The sequence below is a fragment of the Papaver somniferum genome, chromosome 6 (genome assembly GCF_003573695.1).
Source record: "Papaver somniferum cultivar HN1 chromosome 6, ASM357369v1, whole genome shotgun sequence".
NCBI classification, from domain to species: Eukaryota; Viridiplantae; Streptophyta; class Magnoliopsida; order Ranunculales; family Papaveraceae; genus Papaver; species Papaver somniferum.
Window position 1 is genome coordinate 49,342,145 of NC_039363.1, and position 15,035 is coordinate 49,357,179.

Genomic DNA, 15,035 nt, shown 5'->3' on the forward strand with positions numbered 1-15,035 from the left:
AAAAAAAAAAAAAAAACCCCCAAAATTTTCATACCTAGGAAGTTCACAGATGAAGATTAAGTGTTGAATCTGTTGATTTTTCGATTGTTGTCGATTTCTAGTGAAGATTTGAAGTTGTTGTTGTTCTTGATGGACTGTTGGTGAAGAAATAGATAGGTAATTGTCGTTCGTAGGTGAAGAAGAAGAACTGAGGAGGAAGAAGAGTAGAGGCCGAACAGAGAGAAGAGTGTAGAAAGTGAATGAGGGTTATCAGTTATCCTATCTACTAGTATTAGGGTTTCATAATGGAAGTCTAGGATTAGTTTTATCCTATCTACTTCTTTCTCATTATCTGTATTATCATCCTCATTCTCTGTATCATCATCCAAAACTTCCTTCGGTGTAGCTTTCTTTGCTTTCTTTTTCTCTTTAGTAGCTTTCTCAGTCTGAACTCTAGGTGAACTAGCATTAGCAATTAATTGCTCCTCATCTACTGATACGTGCATAATTCACATGATTTTAATGTCCATTCCATACTTGTTTTAGTTATATTTCTTGCATATTATCCTTGTATTACCCTTGTTTTGTGTTTTATTTGTTTCTTTAGGTGAATCATCCAAAGTCAATGGAATCGGGGTTGAAAGAGCTAAAAAGAAGAAAGGACCAAGTTATGGAAATACATACGGTGGGGAAATCCAACCGTACGCAAACTCAGGGCCACTTACGGTATGGAAGTGCTACAAAACCACACCGTATGCCTGGGAATAAGAGCACATTTTCTGTCAGAGTTACGGTTGGGAAATCATATCAACCCAACCGTAGATGAATCAGGTTCACAAGGGATTGTCAGAGTTACGGCGTGGAAAGCAAGCCGTATGCAAATCCAGGGAAGCTTATGGTTTGGAATGAATTCTCAACCAAATCGTAGACAAAAATGATAAGATATGAAGGATTTGAAGACACTGTCTTGTATAGGACGACGGGACAAAAAGAACGCCAAAAGAATGATCTTAATCGGACGTCGGATGAAGAAGTTATGGCCAAAATGGTGAAGGAATGTAAAGGAGGAGATTCAGAAGTACATACGGTAGGGAAACCCAACCGTAAGCAAACACATATGGACTTACGGTTTGGAAACTAAAAATTCCCAAGCGTACGTAATCTCAGGGGACATTACGGTGGGAAAACATATAAAAACCCAACCGTAGCCAGGTGCGACTTTTGACTTCTAAAACGTGTAAAACCCGGTCCCGGACAGATTCTAAACCCTATGTTTCGTGGGTACTATATAAGGAGAGCCTCAAGGAATTAAGAAGATATCTTTTACACAACTTTGCAAGTTTGGAGAGGAAAAACAACAACGGAGCTAGGGTTTCGGAGCGGTTCTCATCAATCTTAACGATATCTCTTTACTTTTCTTATATGTTTAACATGGATGCTCCTACATCCATGAGTAGCTAAACCCATAATTGATTGAGGATGAATTCTAAGTTCTAGACAAGATTTGAGTTATTATATTAATCTATTTTGAAGTTCTTCTCATATGATTGTCGTATGTTCATACTAAAAAGAATGTTTATGATTGATTGATTGATCGTTTAGGTGGCCAACTGAATTGATTAGTTGATTTAATCTAATGCTAGTATTGAGTTAGGAGATAAGTAATCGTCGAATAAATCGTACACAAGTATAAAACACGAGATCTTGCAGAGGGATTCTGTGGAGCAATTGTGTGTATAAACAACACTAAAAAGTGGACCTTGATCTAAGAGTATAACTAGTAGGATAAATCTATAAATTCATAGAGCTTAAATAGTTTGATTTGGTTACACCTTGAGTGATCTACTACTTGGTGGCTTAGCTGAATAGAATCTGGTAGTTGATAACTTCCGTGTCCAGTGACTAAAGGGATTTAGGGGATAGCACTGATCTAGCTGCTTTTCTACGGTTGGTGATAATCTGTACTAAGGATGAATGGATTGATATAGTAACTTGATGACGGTTTAGTAATTAATAAGTATTCCTCGATAAACTCTCTCTCTCTATTGATTACAACTTAATCTTTCAATTGCTTTGTTTATTTACTTTGAAATCTAAAAACCAAAACCCCCCATTTGTGACCTTTTTGACAACTAAACTCCCTGCTCTTCGTGGGAACGATCCTTGCTTCCATTATATTACCAGTTAATTATGTGGAAATAAGTGATTTAATTTGATTGCACTCACGACACGCTCAGCTAACCGATCAGAATCTAATAGCAAACAAGAACAAGATCATGCATAACATAAAATATCAAGATAAATAAAAGTTCAGAAACATGAAATATGTAGACAAGTTAAGTTCTCACCAGCTTTCTTTTTTGTCTTTATTTTCTTCTTTGCTTCAGGTTTAGGTGATTACTAATCTTTCAATCTCTGCGATTTCCTTGACGAGGTTGCTTCATGATCTTTTTTAACACACAGTGGAAAAAATAAATAAGTCATTCATAACAGGTTATGCAGTAACTTTGGTAAGCATAATCTTTCATGCATCTGCATAACGGGTTATGCACATTTTACTTATGCTGCATAACATTTTATTCAACACTTTTTCCTGCATAACAACATATATTTTTTTCTACAGAATCTATTATGAAAACATGAATTACATATGAACTAGTGTATATGCATACCATATACTTACTTTCTCTTCTTAGAAGTGTCGTGCTTTGCCTTGGTTCTCATCTCCTTTAGTTGTTGGTCATTATCAGCTTTTCCCTTTTCCTCTTCTAAGTGATCATCATCAACAGATAAACATGATGTTAAAATTGAAGAAGTAAAATGGAAAAATGGGTTATTCATACTAAGTTATGCAGTAATTTTTGATAAGCATAACCTTTCATGCATCTGCATAACTTGTTATGCACATTTTAATTTATGTTGCATAACATGTTATTCACCATCTTTTCCTGCATAACATATGTTTTTCTCGGCAAACTTTGTTATGCAAACATGGATCACACATGAACTAGTATATGCATACCAGAGACTTCCTTTATCTTCTTCACGGCATCGTGCTTTGCCTTGGTTTTCATCTCCTTTATTGGTTGGTCACTATCTTTTTCTCTTTTTTCCTCTTCAACGTGATCACCATCAACGGGTAAAAATGATGTTAAAATCGAAGAAAAAGAAAGTGATAAAGTAAAACAAATAGGGGTAAATACATATAGGATGAAAATCTCACCAGAAACATTTTTCTTCTTAGATTTTCTCTTCATTTTTTTCCGGGTTACCGGCTTCTGGTTCATCATCAGCAGTTACTACAACAAAACTTAAAATCACAAAAAAAATGGAGAAAAACAAAATCAAACACCAACAGATGAATCTAATGATAAATCTCACCGGTTTTGTTCTGTTTCTTCGACTTGATTTTCCCTTTCGATTTCCCATCTTCATCTTTTAGGTCATCATCATCAAGAATAAAAGTTAAAATCGAGAAAATAAATAATCAAATACACTGAATGCATGCAAGAATACAATCGATTAAACTAGGTTTTCATACCAGATTTCTTGTCTTTATCAGCTTTTGACTTCTGAAGACGTGTTTTTGTTGATATTTCCTCCTTTTTTGTTGAATTAAGCTCGATTGAAGTTCTGTAAGTAGTTTCTATGGTTTATAAACTGTTTGATCGATTTTGTCTATTTGAATGATGGAGAAAAAAAATTCTCTGCAGATCGATCCTTTACAGAGTTAATGGAGGATAAAAAAAGAAACGACTAAAGAAATAAATGGTGTGACCCTTTCAGGGAATTAATGAAACTTCCCGAAACCGCTAAAGGGTTTTTTTAGTACTGTTTTAGGGTAAAAACTGTTTCTGCCGGTTTTGGTAAATTTGGGTGTGTTTTTGAGAAACGAGTTTAGACCTAAACAAATACACTACATGGGAGTACTTTAGATTCGAGAGATCAATCTGTACAAACCTGGCCTAAACCAAGAAATGGTCGTTCCAGTATTGCTTTGGTCATAAAGTGAAGGAGAAGGGTTGGTCTTAGGGAGAGAATCGAAGAAGGTGTTGGAACCAGGTTAATTCTGAAGGTGTGACTGTTTTATGACTTGTATCAGAATGTGGAATTGGCTTGCGGAATGTAAGCTATCAGTTCTTTGGTGTTTTTCTGGATACTTGTGTTGTTGTTAACCAAAAATCTGTTGTTTGGTTGAAATAGGTAAAACCTATTTATACAAGTCATAATTGAACGCACCTTGATCTCGTAGAAAGTGGGAATCATTGAGTGATGGAGAAGTGAGGTAATGTGTAAATGCTAGAAACCACGTTCCCACTCTGAAAGAAACGGGTTAGTTTACACCCACTACTTCTTGCCGCCACTAACTGCCCCGTTTTCTGACACTTTGTTATAATGGGCATGTTGCATGCCGCACGCTGTAAACCGCCAGACCAATACTCTGATGAGCATCCCACAGTTTGTGACATGTTTGATGTCTCGAGTATTTTCGTGAAAAATGTGCAACAGATTGATGAGTGAATCTTGTGTGCAAGACCTGGATATTCTGATTAATTGTATGCCAACTAATTAGCAGATAGCCATGTGTGGCAAGTCAAAGTCAGGAGACTTGTCATAGGAGAATAGTGTGTGATGATATTAGGCTTGTCTTGGCTGATCTCCTAAGACTTTCTATAGGCCTGTCAATTCTGTGGCGAATTTGGACGACTGAGATTGTAATTCATGCAAGAGGGTGGCCGTTGATTATGGCCACATTTTGTTGGCTTTTGATAATATCATAGTGGCGCCATTGGCACATGCGGGTGGCATGGTGGCACGTTTATCGCATGCATGCCAGTGGCACAACGGCATGGTTGGCATATGCCGGTGACATAGTGGCGCGAATAGCGCCCGGCGTAGCCGTGGCAGCTATATTTTGGCATATTGGTGTTAGACCCAAATATGGCTCGACAACATTGGCTCCAATTTCCATATCAGAATTAATGCTCTAGGGAGCATTACTTGGCTTGGTTGGTGTAGCAACCTTACCTAAATTAGGGTTTGGCACGCCAAAACCCTAATTAGCGCGCATGGCATGTGGCCGCGGGACGGTGACATTGTTTGTGCAGATGGCGCCATGGTCGCGTTAAAGGAGTTATGGTGGATCCATAAGGTGGGAACGACCACAGGCATAAGGATGGACACGGGTAGCCATAGCATGGCGCCATTTTTAGGGTTTCCTGGGCCCAGCATGGCTCGTGGCATGTTGTGAGGCCAAAGTGGAGTAATTTGAGCCACGACCAAAAATTAGGGTTTCGACTAATGGCACTGATTCAAAGTCGTGTTTTGATCATAAAACCCTAATTGGAGTTTGTCATGGCGTTGGCCACGATCAAAAAAGTGAGTTAGCACGTAGCCGTGCTTATTGTGGCACGTTGGCATGCCAATTAGCACGTTGGCGTGGCATGGCACGTTTGGCATGTCGATTAAGATGTTGGCACGGCAGGGCGCGTTTGGCATGCCAATTAAGATGTTGGCGCGGCAGGGCGCGTTTGGCATGTCGATTAGGATGTTGGCGCGGCAGGGGGCGTTTGGCATGTCAATTAAGATGTTAGCGCGGCAGGGCGCGTTTGGCATGCCGATTAGCATGGTGGTGCGGCATGGCACGTTTGCCATGCCAGTTAGAATAGTGGCGTGTCATGGCGCATTTGGCATGCCAATTAACATGGTAGCGTGGCAGGGTGCATTTGGCCTTTAATGCATGTGGCGGGTTTAAAACGACCTGATTGGTCAAGAAAAGGGGTGGCCAAACATAGGGGGCGGACACACCTCTAGTGCTTTTGGAGGATTTAAAGCGACTTGATTGGTCGATGGGAAAGAGGAGGGCCGGTCAAGTAGCATGGGGGCGTGGCCATATGCAGGTGGCGCCGGCTGGCCTGTGGCACGGCCACACCTCCCTTTCTGCTGCTCCCATTTTCTTCGGCTCCTCTTTTATTCTTTGTTTTCTGATTTTTGGTAGGATTTTGCACCTACTAATTCATGGCGGATCAATTTCCCAGTTTGCCTTGGTTTATTTTCGACCAGCAGGATCTGATATACTGCGTGGGGCGTGAAATCTTACTTTTGCAAATTAATTAGGTTGAGATTTGAATTTTGTGAATTATCACAAAATTGATTGAACTCTGCACAGAGTTCTTTAAATTTATTGCCAGAGAGCGGTATGCTTTCCGATTGAGTACTTTTATGCAAAGCCTTAACCTTGATACTTCGGGAAATTCATGCTACTCTGCTGCGAGTGAACACTAATTGTCATGTCATACCAATACTAAGGGTTCAGCCGGGGAACATAGCACAGAAAGTATTCAGTCAACCTTATATTAGTGAATAATACAGGCACGGTGCCGAAATTTACAGAATATCTGGGATTGTTGCTACATGCACCATTCTGGATAAATTTCATGTTAACATATTGAATTGCTCAATAAATGCTCCAGTGAAGAGGTTGTGTACTCACCACTTTACATGGCTCTGTCTCTTTGCAGAATGACAACATAATAAATGCAGGGTTTTACAATTTTAGCCCTGGACTAAAAACCACCATCAACAAGTACTTCTGCGACTTTTTGATATTTAAAAAAAAAAATGGGTGCGACTGGATCCCGAAAATTATCTGGGCCTGAGTATAAAAAAGAAAAGTTGGATCTGAGCCTAATTTTCTTAGTGAGTACATGGATAAAGGGGTATCACCAGTATTTTTATGAGGTATATAAAGGAACGCCCTAATTTTAAACATCCATGTAAAGGTGGGATCCAATTTACCTCAACGAATATGAGCCTTAGTTGCAATGCTTTTTTTCTTTTTTTTTGATAAAGGGAAAAATTTATTAGAGATGATACTTCATCAAAGTGATGAAGATATCAACACAAAAGAGATAGCTAAGCTATCCGTGAATTACATCTTGCCAATTACATATAAGGGTACTCAAAGAGTATCCATGAAACAAATTTGAATTCAAAGACCAATTATACAACGAGCATTTTGAAGATATGATCATCTGATCCATATTTCTCCTCTGATTTCTGAAAACTCGTCCATTGTGTTCATCCACACTGTCCACCAAATAACAAATGGCAATAAGCTCCAAATCTGTTTCTTAAAATTTATTATCTTATATCTTTTCCATTCCCAAACATTTCTTTTCACAGTATCTGCGAAAACCCAGCTGACCTGATAACTATCCAAATAGTAGTGCCATAATTTCCTAATTTCCACACAATGAAGGAATAGATGCTTTTTTGTTTCAGGCTCAGCACCACATGAGACACACAAATTAGACTGCACCCTTCCAGCTCTATGAAGCATACTAAGAGTAGGAGCACCACCATGACAAAGAGTCCACGCAAGGAACGAGAGTTTCAGAGGTACTTTAGGATTCCAGACTTGTTTATGAGGAAAAACAAGTAAAACCATCAACATCCAGTGCTTCATAACAATTTGCAACAGAGAAATCACCTCCAAATCCCCATTTTCTGTTGTCCTCATCATCAATAAGATTTGCAAAATCTCCTAGTAACTGTAACAGATCAGCAATTTGACCTATTTCTTGTTCCTTCAGGCTTCTTTTGAAGTTAAAATTCCAGGCTCCATTATCAGAAATCATGTCTTTTACAGTTGCTGTTTTTACTGCTGAGATTTTGTATAATTCCTCAAACCTATCTTTCAAAACAACCTGACCCACCCATTTGTCACACCAAAAACTAATTTTCGTACCATTGTTGCAATGCTTTCAATCTTAAGAAATCTCAGAATATACAAGTCTGCAATAGTAATGTGCATACATCTTATGCCGAGACAACCACATTCACTAATGAGAAGCTTGAGCTTCACTGCTGCTGATTTTATATGAACCACTTCATGTTGGAAACCTAACTTGTTTTGTATCGACCATAAAGCCAGATACAATCCACAATTGCCACCCATAAAGGCTTCTTAATTGAGAACTACAGTTGAAACTTGAAACTGCAAACGAAGCTAAACATGTCACAAATATTAGTAGCCGTTATAAAAACATAAAAAAATGCTTCCTATCCAGTTTCAAAGGGAGCATTTGAAAAACAAATGTTGCTGAGTTTCGAGGGGTGTCACAAAGATTGCAACAAGACGCGAAGCTAGCATCAGAGAAGAGTACCATATCATCTGTTGGCACATTTTTATGCAGTAATTTCCACATTGTACCTGTTTTTCTTGGAGGGGTTTTCACTGCCCAAAGATCAGCAAAATTCACATATACATGCCATCTAGGTCTGAAATAATTATTTATGTTTGTAATGTTTCTGAAATTGGAGATATGAACTGCAGAATATAATGATTGTTAAACTACCAATGAGCTTATATCTCTATGTTTTTCATGTTAAAACAGAATACTTATTAGACTGGACAAATAAGAAACTGACACTCCCTGCTTACAAGGTATATGTTTACTGAAATATTTTCTCTATGACCATCCATCAATAGTCAAGCAGGGAGCGAGAAAGGATAGTGTACATATGCAACCATACATGTCCAAAGGGGAGAGTTAGTGTGGAAGCTGGTGAAGAGACCCCATAACAACACATAAAGATAGATAAAGTCTTGTTCGATATCAAGACAATGTTCACCCAAAAGTTGACAACAATTAAAATACACGAACAGGTTAAGTCTCACTTAACCTTCTCATCTTACTTTTGGACTGACAAAAGTCTATGACCATCCAAACACATAGTCAAGAAGGTAAACCAGCACGAGCGAGAAAGGATAGAGTACATATGCAACCGAACATGTCCAAAGGGGAAAGGTAGTGTGGAAGCTGGTGAAGAGACCCATAACAACACACACAATAAGAATGACTAGTACTTCAGCTGAGAAGTCCCAGGACAGTCCCCTCACATAAACTAGAGCCAAGAATACAGAAAGGCAAAGGATGTTGTTCATAGTGACTGCTCCATAAATCTGCAGAATCAATTACTCCGTAAGGGTTTAGCTTTCAATTATAATTTACTTCAATTATTAATTTGCTTATGAAAGTTTTACTGTATTTTCTTTTTGATGATCAGCAACAATTATAAGTTAATTAAGTTCTGCAAGAGCGCAGGGTATAGCATGTACTACATGATGTTGAAGCAAGTGATGTGTTTTGAAGAATCCAATTTATTTATCACCCTATCAATTATATTCCTCCTATCAGCAATTCATACTGGTACTTGCAGTTTAATATCTATCTATATCTGTATCTACCTTCCTATCTACATATATATATATATATATATATGTGATGACATCAGAGAGAGAGAGAGACCTCCGAAAATGTCAAGGAAGCGGTTCTTTTCTTCTTCCTGCTAGCAAAAATAAGTGCTGACACTGCTTCACTGGAATTAGTGGCCAAAGGCAGAGCAATGAATGAGATGAAAAAAGGTGGTATACTCGTGGCAGTGGAGAAATTGTTAACAGTATCCACAAGTGGGTCCGCAAACGCAGCTGCAATAGTGGCTCCTAGCAATAACAGTAATCCAGCTTTAACTGAAATCCAGTTGGGATTCTCAACACCCTCTGCAACCTCATCACTTTCATCCAACCACTGATCATGTTCTTTCTTTGTATGCTGTATTACTTGGAGATGTCATGCTAAAATGATGCAAAACATAATTGGAAATGCAAGAGAATTCAAAACCATTATATCACATACCTGGTAAAATTTATGGATCATTTTGTGCGGCTTCGCCTCATCAAGCCATTTTGAGATTCCTCTGATAAACTCTTCCTCATCGACACAACCATCACGAGATGTATCAAAATCTGAAAGCACTTTTATCACAGCATCCTCCTTATCAAATTCTATTTCCTCAAAGCGAATTCCAATAACTAATGCTCGTAACTCTTGAACTGATAAAGTTTCGTCATCGTTTAAATCCAATGATCTAAATAACCTGTTATTATCCAGGAAAACGAATAAAAATAAGACGTGTTAGCAGATATAATAACAACCATAATGAAGAAGAATGGCAAGAACGCATGACAAGGACTCACTTTTTAATAACATCTATATTTGGAGAATAATCATCTGTCATGAGCTTATTTTCAAGGTCCAGATGTCTTAAAATTCCTGACATTACATGTTTATGCTTAGCATATGCAAGCTTTCTCCTTTGAATCCAAGGTTGAAACACCTGCAACAAAAATTAAAAACTGACGTCTGAGTTCAACATTAAAGGGTATGTTACAGCAATAAGTAATATAGTAATTACCAAAATGTATCTATTAGTTCCTTTGAGCATCACCAGCTGACTGGATATATGGAATTTGTTTGCTGCATCAACATGGAAAGTTGACCTCCAAGAGACTCTATTTTGTTCCAACCGAGTACTGTTTGGCTTTGCACATCTAAGAGTCAATCCTACTCTCTATCACTTGAAGAGGTCGATTTTAATATATTTCCTATAAAAGACTCCTTAAGTGTACCCTGCGTCCTTCAAATGAGATACTCTCACTTTTGTTTGTGTCCTCTTTAAAGAGGTTAAGCATTATGCCAAAACTATCATTTTTCATAGTTGGCATTGGTAAATCCTACTCCTGCCGAGGAAATGTGTACAAGTAGAGAAAATATCTCTTTTTGAAGGACCCTTTACAACAGACTTAACAAACAAAAAAAGAATATATAGATATTGTTCTGCAGAATGAATGTTTAAAAGGTTCTTTAACTCTCAACTTATAAAGAGCTGAAACCCACTATTTAATCTATTAAGTAAAGAGAGGTTCTTGAAGATGAACTGCCTATGTCGACTCTCGACAATGGCTAACAAATCGTATATATCAAGTCTTTTGAAAAGTAGCCATAATTATTTCCTCCAACTATTTGTTCTAAAGAAAAAGTAAAAAGAAAAAAGTTTGTTACAGCACAGCAGTGATCCCGTTTTTTGTGTTATATTTAGTGTTATTTGACAGTTGAACAGAAAAGAAAAGCAATATATGTTAAAAAAATAATTAGCTACTCCAGCATGTCGAAGATATATATGTTTCCAGAAAAAAATAATGAAATCCATTAACAAACAGCATACCTGATAGAGACAATAAGAGATCAACAATGTAACTGAAACGATCAGTGAAATCAAAACTACTAAGTGCCTTCCTGAATTTATATGAAGTATCTGTGGTAGTTGAACAATAATAAATGGAACAACAGATATGATCATTATCCATGAAGCATATTTAGTCCAAATATCGACAGTTACACCAGAACCTGCAGAGAAGAAGAGACTGTGGATTATATGTTGTGCAAGCAACAAAACTTCGTAATAAGTCATAATGAGATATCTGTTCAGTGGCTCAGTCATCAAACGCAACTGTATGATAAGAATCTGATACAGCCTATTATTAAGACTAGATGAACTCGTAGTTTTCTGTTATGCCTATTATTGAAGTTCACAACTAAATAATGAGTATATACAGTGACATGAGCTTGAGTCTTGGATTACATGTGATGGAGTTCCCAACTTCTTATCAAAAGAAAAAAAAAAACCGTTCTCAACTTTACAAATACCAATGAAAAATAAAAGAAAAAATGGAAGGCTCTAAAAACATGTACGAGGAGGAACTTATGAAAATATGCATAAACATCTTCGTTATGAAGTAACATCAAACCTTCAGGTATTAAAGTTCAAAAAAACATGTAAGCTGTAACTTAATAATTCATTTATCACAAGGGAAAAAAAGAAGGGAGAAAAGGAAACTAAATGAAAGTGCCCCAGAAATGAGACATAGACGAGCATACCTGTTAAGCTTAATCTCTTGGTATCTTTTAAATCTACTGCAGTTGAATCCTCAATATCACACTTTCCCAGAACGACACAAGATCCCCATAGTAGAGTCAAAAGCATGACTGTCGACCCAGCTAGCAAACCCATTCCAACTAGGACCTGCTCTTGAGCAATTTCTTTAGTCCCAGAAATTCCAGATACTGTACAAAATATGTAATGCAAATGCAACATTAAACCAACTATGGTGGGAACAAAGCATGCCCAGGATACTGAATATTTAAGAACGTGAATAGCAGTAACCAACACATTTAGCTTTGTACTATCTTTGTATTAGGGTATACTTACATGGGATCATCAATTTGAAAGAAAAATAATTAACCGACAGAATATATAGATTCAGGTTTGGAGGTTATAACGACAGAGGTCAAACAGCAAAAATCAGCCGTAATTTCATCCATGTTTAGAATACTAATACTAGGATTAACTGCTCAGAATCAAGAAAAGTTATATCATTCTTGTTGCTTATAAACGGCACACAGTTTCTTAGTTCCTTGAAACAGTGTTTCAGTGCAATAGTGACTCATTTAGATAAAGTTTGGCACTACTGAGCAAGATATGTGTACAAGAAATCATTTCCTTCATTTATGCTCAACTTGAACATCTAGATCTTGACCCGCGCAATCGACGCAGGACCATCTTAAGTATGGTGCACCCTCCCTTTCGTAACTATAGTCGGGGTCGACTGAGTGGACCCTTGAGCTATGAGATTAAAGGAGAGATGATCCAGTCTCCCTTCATCTAGATGTTTATCAAGAATGACCAATGATTCACTTCTTTGCCAATGAGCCGTGAATCAATTCGCTCAAATTGAGTGAATATAACTACACATTAAAATCCAATTGTGGTATAGGAAGACAACAAATTGCTTCTGAAAATTAATAGAATAACGCAAAGAAAATTGCTGTTTAAAATTCATTTTCCATGTAAGAGTGCATAATTTACAGCAATGTAGTGAATCTCGTCTCTAATTTACAGTACCCATCAAATTCAACACTGATCAACCAATCAAAATGTACCAAAATTTTGTGAAAATGTTGAACTGAGGACCCTATTCATTACAAGTTCAAAACCTTGCTTATTTTAGTCAAGTGTTTAGCACAATGAAATCTAGATTAGAGAAATCTAAGGGAAACAGTTAAATTCAAATAGCCAATAAAACAGTGAAATCTTTAATAAAATCTACTAATCATGAAAAAAAAAGATGAAAACCAAATACCAACTTTACGAGCAATATCAAATGGAACAATTGGAACAATGGAAAATCCAAAAGATCCATACAAAGAAGATAGCGAACAAATTATATAGGTAGGGAAAAGAGATTACCAAGAATGAGTAAAGCATCGGGAAGAGCACCAAGCATAGGAAGAAAAAGACCACCAACAATGCCAGGACCAAGGATCTCTAAAAGAAGTTCACTACCAGTAGACAAAAATCTAGCAGCAAGAAACATAAGTGCTCCATAGATAATAATCAAGAATAGATTTCCAAACACTGTTGTCGTACACGGTAAAAATCCGTAAGTTTCTTCACAAATTCCTTCTGATAAATAGGATTGTCGATTCAGAAGTTGAATCGACGGTGTTGTTGATTTCTCAACATTATCAGTGATTCCATCTGAAATCAGATCAGTATGATCTGAACTATGTAATGTAATGAATCTGCTCTGAACAGAACTGATTAGTACCAGAAACATCAACAAATTGATACAGATTTTGTTCATCATCATTGCTTCATCAATTTACTTGGAGAGATAGAAAAGTTGTCCGAAGAAATGAAGAGATTTTAAAGAGACAGATAAAGTAGAGACTTTAAGAGCCACTGAGTGGCCTGCTGGTTGTTGGAGAGATTTATGGCAGAGATTTATGATTATACCATAAAAACTAAGAATAATTTTGTTGTTAATTCGTTAAATTTCTACTATTATTTACTTTCTTACTGATGCTTAAAAAAAAAAAAAAGTCCAAGAGCATAGCTTAGTGGTATTCCAACTCCAATAAGGAGGAAGTCAAGGGTTCGATCCCCACCATAGTATTTAAATTAGTTGTATAGAGGAGTTTTGAATTTGGGTAGAAAGCTGGGTCCAGCTTTAGCCTATCAAAAAAAAATATATATATATGGATGGTACACCTTGGTCCAGCTGGACTGTATGTACGTGGAGTCTCGTTTTGTATTATGAAAGGTGGTGACTACCGACATTACACCACCTTGGCTCTTTTTTCGTTACTCTTTTTCTTTTCTTCTTTATAGGGAAAAAAGGTGCTGCCCAAATTTATAGGAATTACTGTTTAGTCCAGAAAATCCAAGACCGGTTAATGTGTAGTTAGAATAAAATAATCCCCTAGTCCAAAAATATGTTTTTGGACCAGAATTTGTATTCTCTAGTCCAGCCACGTGCGGTTGGCACAAAACATACTTTCCAATATACCAAACATACCCTTCTGCAATTGTATATCACGAACAAATCAAATTCAAACTCAGTTTCTTTTCTCTCTTTTTTTAATCTCAGATCCAGTCTCTCGCTTTCTCTGCTGTTGCGTTATGGATCATCTCAGTTTCTGGTAGTGTCTTTCAATTAGGTTCATCTCAGCTTCGAATTAGGTTTATTTCAGATTCGAACAAGGTATTTATCTTTTAATCATCTTCCTCTGTTGTTGTTCTTGAAATCTTGATGAATAGTTAGGTTTATTCTGATCTGATTTCTATCAGAGTAATTGTCTATGATGTACATTATTATCTTTCTTTTATGGATTTCAGTTTTATGATGATTTACATTGTCCAATTCAGTTTCCGTTCGATTTTTTAAGTAATTTTTGTGATTTTTGTGTGTTTCAATTAGGTATCTCATATTTGAATTAGGTTTATCTCATATTCGAACAAGGTATGTTACTGTAATCACCTTTTCTCTGTTGTTGTTCTGTTTAGTTTCTTTGTAATCTGATTTTTGTATTTTTTTAATATAGATTTGTTTCATTAGACAGATCGTGTAGTAATTTTGTTTTCTCTTAGTAACATTGATATAGATGCAGTTTCCTTAGAATGTTTTTTGTTGATATGATCATGATTCTCAAAATATATGGAACATATTTATTCATAGGCACGGTACATATTGATATGTTGTAAAATGTATGTTATTTATCCGCCATGTTACATACCAATACGTACTGCATATAGCATTCTCTCTTTCCATCCTACAGTAGATGCCAATACATATCAATATGTATAACGTA

The 15,035-nt window shown here is 36.8% G+C and overlaps 2 protein-coding genes across 2 annotated transcripts in view; both read right to left on the reverse strand.

The window, feature by feature from the left end:
- The window catches only part of LOC113290792, a 37,033-nt gene extending 36,548 nt beyond the window's left edge, over nucleotides 1–485 (reverse strand). Inside the window, exon 1 of the mRNA XM_026540380.1 lies at nucleotides 318–485. Within this exon, the coding sequence (XP_026396165.1) occupies nucleotides 318–485 (168 nt within the window). The remainder of the gene's footprint in view (nucleotides 1–317) is intronic.
- A 7,830-nt stretch (nucleotides 486–8,315) lies between these two features.
- On the reverse strand, nucleotides 8,316–13,644 carry LOC113287511 (sodium/calcium exchanger NCL-like). Its single transcript, XM_026536288.1, has 7 exons — nucleotides 13,132–13,644; nucleotides 11,763–11,948; nucleotides 11,050–11,231; nucleotides 10,022–10,161; nucleotides 9,681–9,921; nucleotides 9,294–9,596; nucleotides 8,316–8,947 (listed from the first exon to the last, which is right to left on the reverse strand). The coding sequence occupies exons 1-7, from the start codon at nucleotides 13,532–13,534 to the stop codon at nucleotides 8,699–8,701; spliced, it is 1,704 nt and encodes a 567-aa protein (XP_026392073.1). The 5' UTR covers nucleotides 13,535–13,644; the 3' UTR covers nucleotides 8,316–8,698.
- Nucleotides 13,645–15,035: the final 1,391 nt, after the last annotated feature.

Bases quoted from the DNA above. Each gene is read 5' to 3' on its own strand.
- LOC113287511 (XM_026536288.1), bottom strand. From the start codon at position 13,534: ATGATGATGAACAAAATCTGTATCAATTTGTTGATGTTTCTGGTACTA. The intron at 11,232-11,762 runs GTATGCTCGTCT...TCTTCTCTGCAG, and splicing joins CAAGAGATTAAGCTTAACAG to GTTCTGGTGTAACTGTCGAT. The intron at 8,948-9,293 runs GTCTCTCTCTCT...TTGATTCTGCAG, and splicing joins CTTCCTTGACATTTTCGGAG to ATTTATGGAGCAGTCACTAT.